The sequence below is a fragment of the Salvelinus fontinalis genome, chromosome 29 (assembly GCF_029448725.1).
Source record: "Salvelinus fontinalis isolate EN_2023a chromosome 29, ASM2944872v1, whole genome shotgun sequence".
Classification (NCBI taxonomy): domain Eukaryota; kingdom Metazoa; phylum Chordata; class Actinopteri; order Salmoniformes; family Salmonidae; genus Salvelinus; species Salvelinus fontinalis.
This window is the reverse complement of record NC_074693.1, coordinates 42,324,619-42,340,470: the sequence shown is the minus strand read 5'-3', so window position 1 is coordinate 42,340,470 and position 15,852 is coordinate 42,324,619. Positions and strand designations below refer to the sequence as shown.

The 15,852-nt window shown below is 45.1% G+C and overlaps 1 protein-coding gene across 3 annotated transcripts in view; it reads left to right on the top strand.

Moving 5' to 3' along the window:
- The window catches only part of LOC129827997 (short transient receptor potential channel 3-like), a 95,241-nt gene that overhangs the window by 55,895 nt on the left and 23,494 nt on the right, over positions 1 to 15,852 (top strand). For all 3 annotated transcript variants that reach the window (XM_055889386.1, XM_055889383.1, XM_055889382.1), the window contains one exon: positions 1,864 to 2,097. In XM_055889386.1, the coding sequence (XP_055745361.1) occupies positions 1,864 to 2,097 (234 nt within the window). The remainder of the gene's footprint in view (positions 1 to 1,863; positions 2,098 to 15,852) is intronic.

The window sequence follows — 15,852 nt, the reverse complement described above, 5'->3', positions numbered from 1 at the left end:
TTCAGACATAACAACGCCCTCTTGTGTTAAAGAAACCACAAGTTTATTGCAGTGAAAAGTTTGTTTGAAACAGTGGATATGATTGGTTTAATGTGTCTCGGTTAGTGTAACGTGTCTTCAGATTTCAAAACTCCCTTTTACTAAGGAATCACGAGAAAGCCTGGTAAGTAGCCTTTCTGTAATATCTGAAATTAATGGATAGCCTATGCTGTGATGAATACTGTGTCGCCTTATTAGGAACTGTGTTTCAGATATATCTATGAAGCTCATATAATGAAAGGTGCTATGTTAATAGTTCAAACGCAGCCCTATCATCTCACCGAACGAACAAAAGTCTTCCATCTCAGAATAAAAGGCCATGATTGTTCTTCTGTTGTGGGTGTGGTAGCGAAGCAACTTTTATTTGCACGCATTTAACATTTATTTTTTATTTTTTTTATTTCACCTTCATTTAACCAGGTAGGCTAGTTGAGAACAAGCTTTCATTTGCAACTGCGACCTGGCCAAGATAAAGCAAAGCAGTTCGACACATGCAACAACACAGAGTTACACATGGAATAAGCAAACATACAGTCAATAATACAGTAGAAAAATAAGTCTAGATACAATGTGAGCAAATGAGGTGAGATAAGGGAGGTAAAGGCAAAAAAAGGCCATGGTGGCAAAGTAAATACAATATAGCAAGTAAAACACTGGAATGGTAGATTTGCATTGGAGGAATGTGCAAAGTAGAAATAATGAAAAAGAAATAATGGGGTGCAAAGGAGCAAAATAAATAAATAAATACAGTAGGGGAAGAGGTAGATGTTTGGGCTAAATTATAGATGGGCTATGTACAGGTGCAGTAATCTGTGAGCTGTGAGCCACTCTGACAGCTGGTGCTTAAAGCTAGTGAGGGAGATAAGTGTTTCCAGTAAGTGTTTCCAGTTCCAAACATAAAGACGAACTGGCACAGAGAGACAGGAAACACAGGGATAAATACACTGGGGAAAATAAGTGACACCTGGAGGGGGTGGAGACAATCACGAGGACAGGTGAAACAGATCAGGGCGTGACAATTTCAGTTCACTATATTCAAATTTGTGTCATTTAGTAGACACTCATCCAGAGCAATTAGGGTTAAGTTCCTTTCTCAAGGGCATCTCGACAGACTTTTCACCTAGTCAGCTTAGGGAATAAAACCAGCGACCTTTTGGTTACTTGCGCAACTCTCTAAACTGCTAGGATTTTCCTTCTCAGCGTATACTAAATTGCTTTTCCAAATGTCTTTTTTTTTCCCGTTTTCGTTTACTAAAATAACCTTGCGGCAGAGGCTGCCGAACTATCGTCAAAAGTCAGACTAGGCGCACTGCATAGTTTCAGATGGCACTCTATCCCCACTCTTCGATCCAAACAGAAATGGATATCTTTTTTAGTTTGGTGCAGCGATAGAGCTGTGTTTGTACCAGGGCTTAGAGTTTCTAATCTGTAGTGTTTAAATAAATTCACAGCTAGATTCATTCAGTTGATTTAATAAACCAATGAACCTATTTTCAGGCCCTCAATGTGGTTTCTTTAGGCAGACATTAGGTGATTACTGAATCAACACACTGCAGTCTCACTATTGCCAGTCATGTTAATTAGGGCATGACATAGCAAAACAATTTGCAACGGAAAATGACAATGAGCATTCTTATTGGATACGTCCAGATAGTCCCTCTTCGTTTCAGACCTTTTTTTCAGGTAATTCAGTTACCTAATTAACACAACCCATTTCTTCTTGATGTTGTTTCCTCTGCAGACATTTGTCTCTCAGTTTCAGAACCTTTTAATCTGTTTGGTGCCTATTGAACACAACCCACAACTTTGTTGCCTCCTCTGCAGGGATGATGTGGTCGGAGTGTAAGGAGTTGTGGACCGAGGGGCCCAGGGAGTACATGCAGCAGCTGTGGAACGTTCTGGACTTCGGCATGCTCTCCATCTTCATTGCCGCTTTCACCGCTCGGTTCTTTGCCTTCCTCCAGGCCACCAGAGCCCAGCAGTACGTCAACGAAAAGATCCACACCACCGACCTCTCCCTAGTGACCTTACCCCCGGAGGTGAAATACTTTACCTACGGTGAGAGAAGAGCTACTGTCTTGATTTTTTTTCCTAAAGTCTGGATGCACCCAATGAAATGTTATTTGTCACAGAAATAGTGACACGAGCAATAAATACACAGTGATTAATGAATAATATTAAGGAGTAAATGTAACATGGCTATATAGAGAGTACCAGTACCGAGTCGATGTGCAGGGGTACAAGGTAATTGAGGTGGCTATCAAATAGGTCCCGTGTGGCTCAGTTGGTAGAGCATGGCGCTTGCAACGCCAGGGTTGTGGGTTCATTCCCCACGGGGGGACCAGGATGAATATGTATGAATTTTCCAATTTGTAAGTCGCTCTGGATAAGAGTGTGTGCTAAATGACTTAAATGTAAATGTAAATGTAAATCAAATTTTATTGGTCACATACACGTGATTAGCAGATGTTATTGTGGGTGTTGCGAGGTGCTCGTGCTTCTATCTCCGACAGTGCAGTAATATCTAACAAGTAATATCTAACAAATTACACAACATATACCCAATACACACAAATCTAAGTAGGAATGAATTAAGACTATATACATATGGACGAGCGATGTCAGAGCGGAACGGACTAAGATACAGTAGAATAGTATAGAATACAGTATATACATATGAGATGAGTAATGCCAGATATGTAAACATTATTAAGTGAATGAGATACAGTAGAATAGTATAGAATACAGTATATACATATGAGATGAGTAATGCCAGATATGTAAACATTAAGTGACTAAGATACAGTAGAATAGTATAGAATACAGTATATACATATAAGATGAGTAATGCCAGATATGTAAACATTATTAAGTGACTAAGATACCGTAGAAGAGTGTAGAATACAGTATATACATATAAGATGAGTAATGCCAGATATGTAAACATTTTTCAAAGTGACTAGTGTTCCATTCCTTAAAGGGGCCAGTGATTCCTAGTCTGCCTATAGGCAGCAGCCTCTAATGTGCTAGTGATGGCTGTTTAACAGTCTGATGGCCTTCAGATAGAAGCTGTTTTTCGGTCCCAGCTTTGATGCACCTGTACTGACCTTCGCCTTCTGGATGATAGCGGGGTGAACAGGCAGTGGTTCGGGTGGTTGATGTCCTTGAGGATCTTTTTGGCCTTCCTGTGAAATCGGGTGCTGTAGGTGTCCTGGAGGGCAGGTAGTTTACCCCCGGTAAAGCGTTGGGCAGACCGCAGCACCCTCTGGAGAGCCTTGCGATTGCGGGCGGTGCAGTTGCCGTACCAGGTGGTAATACAGCACGACAGGATGCTTTCAATTGTGCATCTAAAAATGTGTGAGGGTTTTAGGTCACAAGCCAAATTTCTTTAGCCTCCTGAGGTTGAAGAGGCTCTGTAGCGCCTTCTTCACTACACTGTCTGTGTGGGTGATCCATTTCAGTTTGTCAGTTCCACCTTCTCCACTGCGGTACCGTTGATGTAGATGGGGGGGATGCACCCTTGCTGTTTCCTGACGTCCACGATCATCTCTTTTATTTTGTTGACGTTGAGTGAGAGGTTGTTTTCCAGGCACCATCCTCCCAGAGCCCTCACCTCCTCACTGTAGGCTTTCTTGTCATCGTTGGTAATCAAGCCTACTACTGTTGTGTCGTCTGCAAACTTGATGATTGAGTTGGAGGCGTGCATGGCCACACAGTCATGGGGAACAGGGAGTACAGGAGGGGGCTGAGCACGCATCCTTGTGGGGCCCCATTGTTGAGGATCAGCGGAGTGGAGGTGATGTTTCCTACCTTCACCACCTGGGGGCAGCCCGTCAGGAAGTCTAGGACAAAGTTGCACAGGGCGGGGTTCAGACCCAGGTCCTCAATCTTAATGATGAGCTTGGAGGGTACAATGGTGTTGAATGCTGAGCTATAGTCAATAAACAGCATTCTGACATAGGTATTACTCTTGTCCAGATGGGACAGAGCAGTGTGCAGAGTGATGGCGATTGAATCGTCTGTGGATCTATTGGGGTGGTAAGCAAATTGAAGTGGGTCTAGGGTGGCAGGTAAGGTAGAGGTGATATGAACGTTGACTAGTCTCTTAAAGCACTTCATGATGACAAAGGTGAGTGCTACAGGGCCATAGTCATTAAGTTCAGTTACCTTTGCCTTCTTGGGTACAGGAATAATGGTGGCCATCTTGACCATGTGGGGACAGCAGACTGGGATAGGGAATATGCCGGTAATATGCCCGGTGGTTAATGGATAACACGTTTAAATATTTTACTCAGGTTGGTCACGGAGATGGAGAGCCCACAGTCCTTGGTAGCGGTGGCATTGTGTTATCCTCAAAGCGTGTGAAGAATGTGTTTTAGCCTATTTGGAAGCAAGACGTCAGTCTCGGCAACGTAGGCTGGTTTTCCTTTTGTAGTCCGTGATTGTCTGTAGTCCCTGACACATACATCTCGTGTCTGAGCTGTTGAATTGGGACTACACTTTATCTCTATACTGACGTTGAGCTTGTTTGATTGCCTTGCGGAGATAATTACTATACTGTTTATATTCTGTCATATTACCAGTCGCCTTGCCCTGGTTAAATGTGGTGGTTTTTGCTTTCAGTTTGGCTTGTATGCTACCATCTATCCCAGGTTTCTGGTTAGGGTAGGTTTTAATAGTCATAGTGGGTACTACATCTCCTATACACTTTCTTATGAACTCAGTCACCGTATCCGTGTATGCGTCTAGATTATTTTCGCAAGCTACCCGGAACATATCCCAGTCCACGAGATCAAACCAATCCCGAAGCGTGGATACCGATTGGTCAGACCAGCATTGAATAGTACGAAGCACGGGCACTTCCTGTTTGAGTGTCTGACTATAGGACGGGAGGAGCAAGATGGAGTCGTGGTCAGATTACCTGAAAGGAGGGGGGGGGGGGGGGCCTTGTAAGCATTCCGGAAGTTTGAATAGCAATGGTCGAGAGTCTTAGTAGAGCGAGTAGGACAGTCAATGTGTTGATAGAACTTTGGCAGCCTAGTGCTCTGATTTGCTTTGTTAAAATCCCCAGCTACTATAAATGCAGCCTCAGGATATGTGGTTTCCAGTTTGCATAAAGTTCTTTGAGGGCCGTCAAGGTTTCGGCTTGAGGTGGGATGTAAACGGCTGTGGCGATGATGGTGGAGAATTCTCTTGGGAGATAATATGGTTGGCATTTAATTGTGAGGTATTCTAGGTCGGGTGAACAAAAGGACTTGAGTTCCTGTATGTTCCTAGAATTACACCATAAGTCGTTAATCATGAAACACACCCCTCCGCCCTTCTGCTTCCCGGAGAGATATTTATTCCTGTCTGCGTGATGTACTGAGAATCCTGCTGGCTTTACCGACTCCAACAGAATATCCCGAGAGAGCCATTTTTCTGTGAAAGAAAGTATGTTACAGGCCCCGATGTCTCTCTGGAAAGAAAGACTGAACATTAGCGAGTAATATACTCGGAAGCGTTGGGTGGTGTGTGCGCCTCTAAGTCAAACCAGCAGGCCACCTCGAGTGCCTCTCCTCCACCGGCAATGTTTTGGGTCGGCCTTTGGAATAAGTTTAATTTCCCTGGGAAGAGTGAACAAAGGATCTGCTCCAGGGAAGTTGTATTCCTGGTCGTAATGCTGGTAGTTCTGGTGAGTTACCGCCTCTCTAATATCCAATAGTTCTTCCCGGCTGTATGTAATGACACAAAACATTTCCTGAGCTAATAATGTAAAAAATAGTACATAAAGAAACCAAATACTGCAAAGTTTTCTTAGAGCTAGTAGCAATGCTGCCATCTCTGTTGGGGCCATCTTCCAGTGTCTTCCTGTAATGCCCGGGGTGAGGTGGATGAAAGGAGTCAAACGCAGGAGACAGAGAGTTCAGAGTAGCGTTCCAAATTTAATTCCCCACACGGGTGAAAACACGACGCTACTCTAAAACAAATGCTTCACCACACACAAAGTGAGAAACACGACAATCACAAACAAACGTACACGTACCCTGACACACAAGAATGTACAAACTGTACACACAACAATCCCGCACTAAAGCCCCACAAACCACCCTAACCACAAACAGGTGTCACTACTCAACAAAAAGGGAGGGGGAGGAAAAGTCAGTAGCAGCTAGTAGGCCGGTGACGACGAGCGCCACCCGAACAGGAAGGGGAGCCACAGTACCCCCCCCCCCCCCTGATGCGCGGCTCCCGCAGCGCGCCGACACCGGCCTCGAGGACGACCCGGAGGGCGAGGCGCAGGGCGATCCGGATGGAGGCGATGGAAATCCCTCAACATCGATGGATCCAGAATGTCCCCCACCGGCACCCAGCACCTCTCCTCCGGACCGTACCATTCCCAGTCCACGAGGTACTGCAGGCCCCTCACCCGGCGTCTTGAGTCCAGAATGGCTCGTATCCTATACGCCAGGGAGCCCTCGATGTCGAGAGGGGGAGGAGGGACCTCCGGTACCTCACCGTCCTGCAGGGGACCAGCTACCACCGGCCTGAGGAGAGACACATGAAACGAGGGATTAATACGATAATAGGAAGGGAGTTGTAATCGATAACACACCTCAGGACTTTGAAGGGCCCTACACACTGCGGACCCAGCTTCCAGCAGGGCAAGCGGAGGGGCAGGTTTCGGGTCGAGAGCCAGACCCTGTCCCCCGGTACAAACACGGGGGCCTCACTGCGGTAGCGGTCAGCACTCCCCAATTGCAGATTCAGTCTTCCCAGCCTGGTGCAGGTCTACAATTTTGTTTCTGGTGTCCTTTGACAGCTCTTTGGTCTTGGCCATAGTGGAGTTCGGAGTGTGACTGTTTGAGGTTGTGGACAGGTGTCTTTTATACTGATAACAAGTTCAAACAGGTGCCATTAATACAGGTAACGAGTGGAGGACAGAGGAGCCTCTTAAAGAAGAAGTTACAGGTCTGTGAGAGCCAGAAATCTTGCTTGTTTGTAGGTGACCAAATACTTATTTTCCACCATCATTTGCCAATAAATTCATTAAAAATCCTACAATGTGATTTTCTGGATTTTTTTTCTCATTTTGTCTGTCATAGTTGAAGTGTACCTATGATGAAAATTACAGGCCTCTCTCATCTTTTTAAGTGGGAGAACTTGCACAATTGGTGGCTGACTAAATACTTTTTTGCCCCACTGTACGTACAGTGGTTCCTCCTTTAAAAGTTGCGAGCTTACACTGCAGGACTTAGAGGTACCCAGCGTCTCTGCTTCATTGTTCCAGACCACCGCAAGGGGGAGTTAGAGCACTCATTATGCATTTGGGTCCCAAGGTTTTTATATGACCAATCGTATTGATTGGTTTAATTGACAAATGTAATGTTATGCCACCCGTCGCTGGTGACTTTCTCCAGCAAAGATATCTGACAAAAACATTACGGTGGAAGCAAATGTAATAAATTATGATGTCATAACGAGTCAAGCAAAAAATTTGAGGAATATGTTAGAGACACATTTGTAGAGACAAATGATTGTGCATATTTTTTGTCATATAGTTAATTTACGAAAATCTCTATTTAGCAAGTTAGCTAACTAGCTAACACTAGCCAGCTAGCTAGCAAGTGTTATGACATGAGTATGAAATTGTCATTTGTGTTGTACAATTGTGTAAGCTTGCCTTGCTTATATTTGCCATGCAATGCAGCTGAGGTAACATAGCTAGCTAACTATTTACTTGTGTATTGTGTAGTGGAAGATAAAAATAACTGTGTGCCTATGGATGTGTAGCTAGCTACAGTATAGAGCCGATCTGTGTATGGACCCTAAAACGTTTGGTGTGAATATTAGTTCAGAACCTATCTATGAACCTCTGGTATCATAGTTGTTGTATCAACTTCAAGTCTGAATGGCATTAATGAAGCCTATGGATAGAGTAGAATATAATAACTTTATTGTGCCATGGATGCAAGTCCTATATACATGTACTGTAGTTATTACCACGCATGAGAACCCCATATTGTAGCCTATACATCGAATATATTCACTGATCATGTACTCTTCCTTGGCAATTAAAGGTGTGGTTCAGGTATGAATCTCTGTGAGACATTCTTTTTCAGTCATATCCAATACCAGGTGTATCAAACTCCATTCTTTGAACGATGCTGTGTCTACATGTATGTTTTACAATTATACACTTCAACAGTGTTTACCACTCCTGCTCCTGGGACATCAATGATTACACATTGTAACTATGCAATAGACGAGAAACATGATTTAAGTAAAGGCTGATTTGTAATTCATATATACAGAAAAAAACAGTACACTACATTACATTTACATTTAAGTCATTTAGCAGACGCTCTTATCCAGAGCGACTTACAAATTGGTGCATTCACCTTATGACATCCAGTGGAACAGCCACTTTACAATAGTGCATCTAAATCTTTTAGGGGGGGGGGGGTCAGAAGGATTGCTTTATCCTATCCTAGGTATTCCTTAAAGAGGTGGGGTTTCAGGTGTCTCCGGAAGGTGGTGATTGACTCCTCTGTCCTGGCGTCGTGAGGGAGTTTGTTCCACCATTGGGGTACCAGGGCAGCGAACAGTTTTGACTGGGCTGAGCGGGAACTGTACTTCCTCAGTGGTAGGGAGGCGAGCAGGCCAGAGGTGGATGAACGCATTGCCCTTGTTTGGGTGTAGGGCCTGATCAGAGCCTGAAGGTACTGAGGTGCCGTTCCCCTCACAGCTCCGTAGGCAAGCACCATGGTCTTGTAGCGGATGCGAGCTTCAACTGGAAGCCAGTGGAGAGAGCGGAGGAGCGGGGTGACGTGAGAGAACTTGGGAAGGTTGAACACCAGACGGGCTGCGGCGTTCTGGATGAGTTGTAGGGGTTTAATGGCACAGGCAGGGAGCCCAGCCAACAGCGAGTTGCAGTAATCCAGACGGGAGATGACAAGTGCCTGGATTAGGACCTGCGCCGCTTCCTGTGTGAGGCAGGGTCGTACTCTGCGGATGTTGTAGAGCATGAACCTACAGGAACGGGCCACCGCCTTGATGTTAGTTGAGAACGACAGGGTGTTGTCCAGGATCACGCCAAGGTTCTTAGCGCTCTGGGAGGAGGACACAATGGAGTTGTCAACCGTGATGGCGAGATCATGGAACGGGCAGTCCTTCCCCGGGAGGAAGAGCAGCTCCGTCTTGCCGAGGTTCAGCTTGAGGTGGTGATCCGTCATCCACACTGATATGTCTGCCAGACATGCAGAGATGCGATTCGCCACCTGGTCATCAGAAGGGGGAAAGGAGAAGATTAATTGTGTGTTGTCTGCATAGCAATGATAGGAGAGACCATGTGAGGTTATGACAGAGCCAAGTGACTTGGTGTATAGCGAGAATAGGAGAGGGCCTAGAACAGAGCCCTGGGGGACACCAGTGATGAGAGCACGTGGTGAGGAGACAGATTCTCGCCACGCCACCTGGTAGGAGCGACCTGTCAGGTAGGACGCAATCCAAGCGTGGGCTGCGCCGGAGATGCCCAACTCGGAGAGGGTGGAGAGGAGGATCTGATGGTTCACAGTATCGAAGGCAGCCAATAGGTCTAGAAGGATGAGAGCAGAGGAGAGAGAGTTATCTTTAGCAGTGCGGAGCGCCTCCGTGACACAGAGAAGAGCAGTCTCAGTTGAATGACTAGTCTTGAAACCTGACTGATTTGGATCAAGAAGGTCATTCTGAGAGAGATAGCAGGAGAGCTGGCCAAGGACGGCACGTTCAAGAGTTTTGGAGAGAAAAGAAAGAAGGGATACTGGTCTGTAGTTGTTGACATCGGAGGGATCGAGTGTAGGTTTTTTCAGAAGGGGTGCAACTCTCGCTCTCTTGAAGACGGAAGGGACGTAGCCAGCGGTCAAGGATGAGTTGATGAGCGAGGTGAGGTAAGGGAGAAGGTCTCCGGAAATGGTCTGGAGAAGAGAGGAGGGGATAGGGTCAAGCGGGCAGGTTGTTGGGCGGCCGGCCGTCACAAGACGCGAGATTTCATCTGGAGAGAGAGGGGAGAAAGAGGTCAGAGCACAGGGTAGGGCAGTGTGAGCAGAACCAGCGGTGTCGTTTGACTTAGCAAACGAGGATCGGATGTCGTCGACCTTCTTTTCAAAATGGTTGACGAAGTCATCTGCAGAGAGGGAGGAGGAGGGGGAGGAGGATTCAGGAGGGAGGAGAAGGTGGCAAAGAGCTTCCTAGGGTTAGAGGCAGATGCTTGGAATTTAGAGTGGTAGAAAGTGGCTTTAGCAGCAGAGACAGAAGAGGAAAATGTAGAGAGGAGGGAGTGAAAGGATGCCAGGTCCGCAGGGAGGCGAGTTTTCCTCCATTTCCGCTCGGCTGCCCGGAGCCCTGTTCTGTGAGCTCGCAATGAGTCGTCGAGCCACGGAGCGGGAGGGGAGGACCGAGCCGGCCTGGAGGATAGGGGACATAGAGAGTCAAAGGATGCAGAAAGGGAGGAGAGGAGGGTTGAGGAGGCAGAATCAGGAGATAGGTTGGAGAAGGTTTGAGCAGAGGGAAGAGATGATAGGATGGAAGAGGAGAGAGTAGCGGGGGAGAGAGAGCGAAGGTTGGGACGGGGCGATACCATCCGAGTAGGGGCAGTGTGGGAAGTGTTGGATGAGAGCGAGAGGGAAAAGGATACAAGGTAGTGGTCGGAGACTTGGAGGGGAGTTGCAATGAGGTTACTGGAAGAACAGCATCTAGTAAAGATGAGGTCAAGCGTATTGCCTGCCTTGTGAGTAGGGGGGGAAGGTGAGAGGGTGAGGTCAAAAGAGGAGTGGAAATAAGGAGGCAGAGCGGTGTAGTCAAAGGTAGACGTGGGGAGGTTAAAGTCACCCAGAACTGTGAGAGGTGAGCCGTCCTCAGGAAAGGAGCTTATCAAGGCAGCAAGCTCATTGATGAACTCTCCGAGGGAACCTGGAGGGCGATAAATGATAAGGATGTTAAGCTTGAAAGGGCTGGTAACTGTGACAGCATGGAATTCAAAGGAGGCGATAGACAGATGGGTAAGGGGAGAAAGAGAGAATGACCACTTGGGAGAGATGAGGAACCCGGTGCCACCACCCCGCTGACCAGAAGCTCTCGGGGTGTGCGAGAACACGTGGGCAGACGAAGAGAGAGCAGTAGGAGTAGCGGTGTTATCTGTGGTGATCCATGTTTCCGTCAGTGCCAAGAAGTCGAGGGACTGGAGGGAAGCATAGGCTGAGATTAACTCTGCCTTGTTGGCCGCAGATCGGCAGTTCCAGAGGCTACCGGAGACCTGGAACTCCACGTGGGTCGTGCGCGCTGGGACCACCAGGTTAGGGTGGCCGCGGCCACGCGGTGTGAAGCGTTTGTATGGTCTGTGCCGAGAGGAGAGAACAGGGATAGACAGACACATAGTTGACAGGCTACAGAAGAGGCTACGCTAATGCAAAGGAGATTGGAATGACAAGTGGACTACACGTCTCGAATGTTCAGAAAGTTAAGCTTACGTTGCAAAAATCTTATTGACTAAAATGATTAAAATGATACAGTACTGCTGAAGTAGGCTGGCTAGCAGTGGCTGCGTTGTTGACCTTGTTTGAAAGTGTAGCTGGCTAGGTAACCTCGATAGCTGGCTAGGTAACCTCGGTAACTGGCCAGATAATTAGTCTAAACTACACAATTGTCTTAGATACAAGGACAGCAAAGACAACTATGTAGCTAGCTAACACTAGCTAGCTAACACTACACTAATCAAATCGTTCCGTTGTAATGTAATAGTTTCTACAGTGCTGCTATTCGGTAGAAGTTGGCTAGCTAGCAGTGTTAGCAGTGTTGACTAGCAGTATTGACTAGGTAGGAGAACGGCAGCGCGGCGGACGAAAATAGCTGGCTAGCTAACCGAAAATTACTCTAGACTCCACAGTTATCTTAGATACAAGGACAGCACAGACAACTATGTAGCTAGCTAACACTACACTAATCAAGTCGTCCCGTTGTTCCGTTGAATGTAATAGATTCTACAGTGCTGCTATTCGGTGGCTAGCTGGCTAGCTAGCAGTGTTGATCACGTTACGTTACGTTAAGAGGACGAAAATAGCTGGCTAGCTAACCTAGAAAATCGCTCTAAACTACACAATTATCTTTGATACAAGACGGCTATGTAGCTAGCTAAGATCAAACAAATCAAACCGTTGTACTGTAATGAAATGAAGTGTAAAGTGTAATGAAATGAAGTGAAATGTGATACTACCTGTGGAGCGAAGCGGAATGCGACCGGGTTGTTGAATGCACACGCTCTCACATTGTGTGGTTCACACTACACTTCCTATGCATATCTAACTCCCTTCATCTGCATTAATCTGAGGACACAGGATAGGTGTAGTATTTCAATGAGATACTTAATTTCAACCAGTAGAGAATGTGAAACGCTTTATTGAAAGTTCATTATCCAGGTGTTATAAATACATAATACATGCATTATAATTATGATCATTGTAATATTATATTATAAATACAAGTTAAGTCTGTACTTCAATGCACATATGGTGTGCATTATAAAAAAAGAGGAGGTGGTGAGAGAGGTGTCGAAGACAGAAAGGGAAAGAGGTAAGAACAGAGGAGCAGGGAAGACAGCAGTGCTACCCTAATATTCTCTTAGTTCATCACAATTACATAGTGTCTCTAGCTGTGTCTCCTAACCAGCCTTGGGCCCCCAGTTGGCCCGAAGGTTATCTTAAGAGCGGGTGAGGTGGCGATGACGGGACTGGCTTCCTCTCTCACGTCAACAAACTTACTATGCTGAATTCTTGACGCACAAACGAAGATGCTGCCATGCCCTGCCAGCACGCGAGGCACTAAGGCAGGGAATGACGCATGGAAGAGGGCGAGGAATAAGATGGGAGTAACTATCCAGGCTATTTGCTCTGAGACCGGCATAATAATGTAATGAAACAAGCAGGGAGCAGGTTTCGAACCCTCAACATTCTAGCCCGAAGTCCAGCACGCTATCAACTGTGCCCAAATATATTAGTTGGGGTTGGGGCCAATTGTGGCGAAAAACACTTTATCAATTGGAATCTTTAACAAGTGGAAAGGGGAAAAAGTATAATTATTCGTTTTTCACAATGGGTTATTAGCTGAACAATAGACTATTCAACCTTTACTAAAGAATTGTCTAATAGCCGAGCTAAGTGTGAACCCCTCAACTTGCAACAAATCATTTGTATCTACCTTTCCACATCTACTGACACACGTATCCACCTACACACGGTTAATGTTCTGAAAACAAAATATATATACATATATTGGTCATGGCTCCTGAGTGGCGCAGCGGTCTAAGGCACTGCATCTCAGTGCAAGAGGCATTACTACAGTCCCTGGTTCGAACACAAGCTGTATCACATCCAACCGTGATTGTTAGTGCCATAGGGCGGTGCACAATTGGCCCAGCGTCAACCGGGTTTGGCCGGGGTAGGCTGTCATTGTAAATAATAATTAGTTTTTACCTGACTTGCCTAGTTAAATAAAGGTTACATAAAAATAAAAAAAACTGGCGGCAACCGCAGCGCAATCAATAGCAGTTGAAAAGTGGCAGGTGCTGAAAATATAGCTAACCTCTTATGCAAGTGTTGCACACCAACAGATGGAGAGAACCGACACCAGTCGAGCAATTCATTTCAACAATAATCTTCATTTTAATTTGACTTTACAAACAACAAGAGCGCTTATTTGGATTCTATTTCTTCGGAGCCTAGACCTATATAAAACAACTTAACTGGCTGGTGCAGGTTTGATACCCGTGCTGACCGCCACCGGGAGACCCATGAGGTTGCTTTTGGTTTTAAATTAGAATCCTCCAATCCTCTATATGTAATTATTAGTGGAGAGCCACGTCATATTTTTCGATATACTGTAGGCCTACCCTAGGCGACATGAGTCTCACTAGTGTTGAATAATGTGCTGTTAAAACAGGTGTAGGTCTTATTTATTTAAAGAGCATATTGAAGTTAGAAGCAAAAGCCTACAACTATTTTAGCACTGTTTTGCACTGTTCTGAGACAAGCATGGGGAATGAGCTTGATAAATCAATTACATTTTTATTTTCACTTAATCTCCGTTTGGGTATTGGTTAGACTAGAATTAGAAAATTAGGGTGATGAAATGTTATGCTCTTAGTGTAACCTTTATTTAACTAGGCAAGTCAGTTGAGAACAAATTCTTATTTACAAGGACAGCTTACTCCTTCCTCCCTGGCAGGGAATTGAACCCCGGTCTCCCGCGTGCCCTGTCCGCACGACACAGGGATTCTTTAGCTAAATAGCCCAGTACTGTACTGCCGACCGTCACGTTGTACAGTGCCATATTTTCGGTTCCATCCTAACAGAAACCCAGAGGGTTTTTAGTTTTTCTTGGAGAAGAAACACCATAATATTAATCAAATTAATTAAGAAAGTACGAGTCAAAAGTTTGGACACACTTAGTCATTCCAGGATTTTTCTTTATTTTTACTATTTCTACATTGTAGAATAATAGTAAAGACATCACAACTATGAAATAACACAGTTAAGAGCTTTTTTACAAGGACAGATATACTTCCTCCCCGTCGGGGAATTGAACCCCGGTCTCCCGCATCTCTTTAGTACAGCCATTATTGAAGGTACTTGAGGTCACGGAGAAAGTCTGGACATGGCCTGCTCTCCCTTATGTAAGGAATTAGGCACTTTCCCATGTTTACTATAGTATGTGTTGTAGGCTATGTTTACTTGTCAGACTGCACAGTAGCCTACTAAACAAACATAGGTGGTTTCGCGCCGCTCTGAGACAAGCATGGGGACTGGTCTTGATAAATCAATGAGATTTTTATCTCCATTTGGGTATTGGTTACACTACAATTAGGGTGTGGAAATATTATGTTAATTTAGAATCCTCTTATGCTGTAACCTAATCCCCTGAGGGTTTCGTTTAAAATAAAATTGAAACACCATAATGTTATTCAAATTATTTAAGTAAAATTTCTTAAAATCAATCCCATATACTATGGTATTAGAAAAAAGGTTTTAAATTCTCTGGTAATGCCAATATGGAAGACTATCAAATGCTTCTCAAAGATGCCCACTGGTGGTCAAACTAGCACTAACTTGCATCAACAGATAAAATGGCTGACAATTAAATAACGTGCCACAGAATGCTGCTGCAGCACACCTTGTGACACAACTTTTAATGGAGGAACCACTGTACGGTCACTGTGAAGACAACGTCGTCGATGCACTTATTAATGAAGCCGGTGACTGATGTAACTGATTTCCCAAAGGGAGGGAGAGGGAGGGCCTTGTATGCGTTTCTGAGTGTGGAATAAAGGTCATTTAGAGTTTTGTCGCCTCTATTTGCATAGGTGACATGCTGGTAAAAATCTGGTAAAACGGATTTTGTTGAGTGTGGTGTTAGTGCCAGCATTGATTTGTGGTGATAAATTGACAGCTACGAAAAATATAGATGGGAAGTCTCTTGTTAAATAGTATGGTCTGCAGCTTATTATGAGGTATTCTAACTCATGCATAAAAAAAAACTCTAGACTTCCTAAACATTAGAGATCGTGCACCAGCTGTTGTTATCAAAGAGACACACCGCTGCACCTCTCGTCTGCCATCGGATCTTGACGATGCATAGAAAAAACAGAGTTGGATATCCATGTCCTCGTTCAGCCACGACTCCGAGAAACATAGGATATTACAGTTTTTGTCAGGTCCCGTTGATAGGATTGTCTCAAACGGAGCTCATCCAGTTTATTCTCCAGTGACTGCACGTCCGTCAACAAAGTAGAGGGCAATGATGGTC